This window comes from Sinocyclocheilus anshuiensis, unplaced genomic scaffold, assembly GCF_001515605.1.
Source record: "Sinocyclocheilus anshuiensis isolate Anshui unplaced genomic scaffold, SAMN03320099.WGS_v1.1 scaffold7648, whole genome shotgun sequence".
Lineage (NCBI taxonomy): Eukaryota > Metazoa > Chordata > Actinopteri > Cypriniformes > Cyprinidae > Sinocyclocheilus > Sinocyclocheilus anshuiensis.
In genome coordinates this window covers 58,977-64,050 of record NW_015558564.1, presented here as the reverse complement: position 1 = coordinate 64,050, position 5,074 = coordinate 58,977, and the positions used below count along the sequence as shown (strand labels likewise).

Below are 5,074 nucleotides of genomic sequence, written 5' to 3'. Positions count from 1 at the left end.
CACACACACACACACACACACACACACACACACACACAGTCTCCAAAATCATCTGAATCAGTTTGTTAAACTGGTTCATGATTCCAATAATGATTCTTTTGATCTTTTGATGAAGAATCTACTCCAACCAATAACTGATCTGAACTATAAACTGAACAAACATACTAGATCAGAGCTATACTGTTTTACTGTTTTAATGTTTAGTTTTAACCCTGTAAAGCCTGACGTATAAAAAAAACACACTTTTTAAAATTTTGTTTGAGTATCATATTTGCTCCATCAGGCTTTTATGGCTCCTCTAGTCTGATACAGTGAGAATATGAAGCTCAGTTTTATTTAGAGACTCAGACTGAGCAAAAATATGAATTAATGAACGTGATCGACTGGCAGCGGGATCAGATGTTTATCTCCTGGAATGATGATGATGATGATGATGGTTTATCTGCAGGTCTGTGCTGTTTAACGAGGCGCTTGTTTTTCTACACGATTCTGAACTGCAATAAAACCATGATGTACTGAAGTAAGATGTTCACACAACACTGGGTGTAAAGAGAGATTAATAATAATAATAATAATAATAATAATAATAGTTGTCCAACACTCTGTTCCAGTGTCATTATATTATCTCGGCTCATCAGGTGTGTTTTTAAATCAGTGAAATGGCTGTGTATGTGATTATCTTTACATTCTGAAGTTAAACAGACTCCTGGTGTGGGAACCGTTTGAGATATTGTAATATTTCAATATCTGTGCTTTGTCTGCTGTTGCAAGATCTTTTTTGTGTGTGTGTGTGTGTAAAAGAGGCCTGTTATTCGACAGAATTTAACAATCTCTCTTAGGATCTTTCTTGAATTATTTTAACTTTATAAAATCATCAAATACAGAATATTATGAAACTCCAATATCAGCAAAAGTGACTTCCCTGAAGAATTAATTTCTTTTATGCTTATTCATTTAATTTTTGTTGCAAATAACTTATTTCAAACAAACTTATTTGAAAGGTTTAAAAGCTTTTACTTGCAGAATCTTTGCGGGAAAATGTTAGATACGGTTTTTCCTCATTTGTATAAAGACATCTGTTGAAAAAAGGACATGTATGCACTTGATTCATGACGTTATGGTTAATGCCTGGATCTCTGTAATGTGAAGAGATCCGAACCGAATTAAAAGCGGATCTGGACTCAAGAGCATCAGATTCTCTATGGACCGAAGGTAAGACTCGTATTACTTACTCAAGTGATTAATACAGAAGATATATGCACATTGTTTTGTATATTTGACTGTTATAACCATATGTACATCATTTAAGCACTGGTTATTATACATTATACCTTTTTTAATCATTTACTTGTTTTCAGATGTGGAGTTGAGTTGTAATCTGTACATATACTCTCACAAACAGTTTATTAGGCTTCTACAGTCATATACTGTACAGGATCTGCCTACCATATTTATCTGTTTTTCGATTTGAATCTCAGATGCATCATGAGCAGCGCTGGGAAAGTTACTAGTAATGCATTACAAAATTGCGTTACTCCCTAAAAAAAGTAACTAATTACATTACTTAGTTGCTTTTTGTGGAAAGTAATGCGTTACGTTACTCTTGAGTTACTTTTTAAATCTGGGCAGGGCTTGCTTGTTTTTTTTTTTTATATACATAAGTTATTTTACAAATGTAAATACTTGGATAAAAGCGTCTGCTAAATGACTAAATGTAAATGTAAATGTAACATAAATTATACACAAATGTCTCATTTTAGTTTATAGGTATGGTTGAATTGGATCATTGAAGGTTAGCAGCAAAGACATTGGTTAATAAAATGGGATTAAATACATAAATTATATTTGTCTTATTTAACATATATTTAATTATTGCAGGTTTGCGTCATATTCTGAGTTTGCATTTGACTGTTTTTACTGATTTTGAGGAACACTGAATGTGTTTGTGTGCAGGGAGATGAGTAAACACATGTTCATATTTAGTCTAGAACTACAGTAAGATCATGTTCACACACAACACTTACTCCTGATTTCTGTCACCATGGCAACACCAGAGCTGTCACTCAATACATGGAAACAAAGTAACTGCTGTTACTTATTTGAAAAAGTAACTCCGATATTTCCTTCTAAATTAAAAAGTAATGTGTTACTTTACTAGTTACTTGAAAAAAGTAATCTGATTACGTAACTCGTGTTACTTGTAATGCGTTCCCCCCGACACTGATCACGACAGACATAGAGACTCCTGATAACGTTCTGCTCATTTTCTGTTTTGTTGAAGGACGGTCGCAGATGCTAACGGATCACTCATTGTCAAGCCAGCGAATCAGCGAGGCTCAAACCTCACTCAGACTTGCTCTTCAGCAGCGTCCTCATGCAGCAGATTTGTGGGATTCTCTCTTGTAGAGTCTCCGGAGATCGCACAGTCCTGATTACTGACATCTGCAGAGCTTGTGTTCTCTTTCTCCTCTTCAGCGTCTGGTGTTTCGGTCTCGGTCTGGACGTGCAGCAGCGGGCTCAGATCCAGGAAGGGTTTGTGGTGTGGAATTATGGGACTGACTGTGTTTTTTTGAGCTTGGATGGGCGCTGGACAGTTTTTCTCGCTTACTGACTTTGGTTTTTGTCTTAGGTCGAAATCTGTGCGTGTCGATTTTACCGCAACCGTCGGCAAGTTTTCCTCCCAAGCTGGACAGTCCTCGCTTATTTCAACCGGTAAAAACTCAAAGTCTGTGTCGTCAGCCAGCGATGGACGATCGCTTGCCTGTTCGGTCTTATTCCTTGGCGCTTCATCTTTGAAAGTGACCCGAGGTGTCCTGACAGCTTCGAACTCTTTCTCTTTCTCCAGCTGCTCAAAGTCGACAGGTTCACAGGGCGATGAAGATGCACTGTTCCTAAAGAAATCCGTGATCTCTTCCTGCTCCTCTGCCTGATTGTCCACTTCTTCTTTGTGGTGTGCCACGTACCCGGCGAGTCTGAAAGGATCATGCCGTTCCTCTGGGATTATCTCAGGAACAACGTCAGCCAGAGTCTCAACCTTGAGCACAAACTTCTCCAGATAGCCTCTGTCCTCAGAGTCGGATGCTTGACTGTGGAAGGATTTCTCGGAGGTCACGCTCTCGACGTCATCGTCCTGCTTCTTTCTGGTACCGACGGCGTCTGCGTACAGGTCCGAGTAGAGAAACGCCAAGGCTTTGGGCTCCTCGAGCAAATTGGGGTCGATGATTTTCGGAGGACCTTCGGGAAGGTATATGGGAGTGAGAACTGACTCCTCGCTTCCAAACAAGGCGCTTCCGCTTTCCTTCAGAGAGGATTTGGAAAGCTCTCTTTCCTTTTCACTAACACTTGCAGCAGTAGGTGGCTCGCTCCCTCCGCCGTAAAACACATCGTCCAAGTGTTCGCCAGAAATGTCTAGCATACTCACAGCTGAGGAGACTCCAGAAAGTCCAGGTCCTGGTTCTGCTTCAGGACCATCTTCTTCTGTGACCTTGTCCTCTGTCTCCCGTTGGGCTTCTTCTACTGGTGCTGCTCCTGATGGAGCTTGATGGTCAAGGAGCGTGAACTTCTCAAAGTAGTCCTCGGTCGTCTGTCCTCTTCGGGATATTTGGATAGACGGGACAACAGGCTCTGGTATCAATAAAACGCTCTTCTCCGTCTCTACAGTCTCAAAGTCCAGCTCGGGTTCATCCAGGATCTCTGCGGATTTCACAGCAGGCGTCTCCTCGAGGTAATACAAGTTATCTTCCAGACCTTTGCTCTCCTCTTCATCCACGGTGGAGACTCTCGGCGGAGCGATGATGTTTAGTATCTCAGATCCTTCAGAGACGAGACTGAACAAACGCTGGTGCTTTTCTTCTCTCAGATCAGCCGTTTTGTGTTCATCTGTTCCTTCTTCCCATGTCACATTCGGCAGGGACACTTCCACCATGGCTGGTCTCTCTGCTTCAGCAAGGATCTCGTGGCTGACCTGAGGAAGCGTCTTTGATTTCTCAGACTTTGGCTTCCTCTTTCTTCGGCTCATCAGTTCTTCGTCCATAATGAAGACGATCCTGCCGGCCGCTCCGGAGCCGCAGCAGCTGTATCCGGGTTCGGAGGCCAGCGAGTTGAACTCGGAGGCCCAGGGTGTGGAGCAGCGGCTGGAAGCGGTTTCCCAAACGATCCCACTGTCCTCACTCTGGACCGTCACCATCGAGAAGGACGGATCCATCATCAGGCAGTGGAGCTTCGGCTTGACCGCACCATCCTGGACCACCTCTCTCAAACTGCAGGGTATTTAACATTAAGCATATGATTAGTAACAAACTGATATTTGAGATCTTATGTTGGAAACGTCATGCTAACAGTAGCTACTGTACCAGTCAAAAGGTTTTTAATGATTTTAAAGAAGTCTCTTCTGTTCACCAAGCTTGCATTTATTTGATCCAAAACAGTAAAATTGTGAAATATTATTCTAATGTAAAACAGCTGTTTTCCTGTGATCAAATCTGAATTTTCAGCATCATTACTCCAGTCTTCAGTGTCACATGATCTTCAGAATCATTCTAATATGCTGATTTGCTGCTCAAGAAACATTTCTGATTATTATTATTATTATGATCACGATTTAAAACAGTAACAATATTTACAACAGTTCAGTACATTTTATTCAGGATTCTTTGATAAATAGAAAGATCCAAAGATCAGCATTTATCTGAAATAAAAAGTTTTTGTAACATTATACACTATTCCATTCAAAAGCTTGGAGTCAGCATAATTTTTTGTTTTTTGAGAAAGAAATTATATAAATTGATAGAAATATAAACTTTTATTTAGTAAGGATGCTTTAAATTGATCAAAAGTGATGATAAAGACAATAATAATGTTACAAAAGATTTATATTTCAGATAAATGCTGTTCTTCTGAACTTTCTATTCATCAAAGAAACCTGAAAAAATTCTACTCCGCTATTTTCAACACAATAATAATAATACTGTCAAACGATTAATCGCGATTAATCGCATCCAAAATAAGTTTTTGTTTACATAATATATAAGTGTGTACTGTGTATATTTATTATGTATATATAAATACACACACA

The 5,074-nt window shown here is 39.7% G+C and overlaps 1 protein-coding gene across 1 annotated transcript in view; it reads right to left on the bottom strand.

Moving 5' to 3' along the window:
- Positions 1 to 2,189: 2,189 nt before the first annotated feature.
- Positions 2,190 to 5,074, bottom strand: part of LOC107679460 (cardiomyopathy-associated protein 5-like) — a 4,211-nt gene continuing 1,326 nt past the window's right edge. The window contains exon 2 of the mRNA XM_016475010.1: positions 2,190 to 4,259. Coding sequence (XP_016330496.1) covers positions 2,348 to 4,259 — 1,912 coding nt within the window. The 3' untranslated portion in view covers positions 2,190 to 2,347. The remainder of the gene's footprint in view (positions 4,260 to 5,074) is intronic.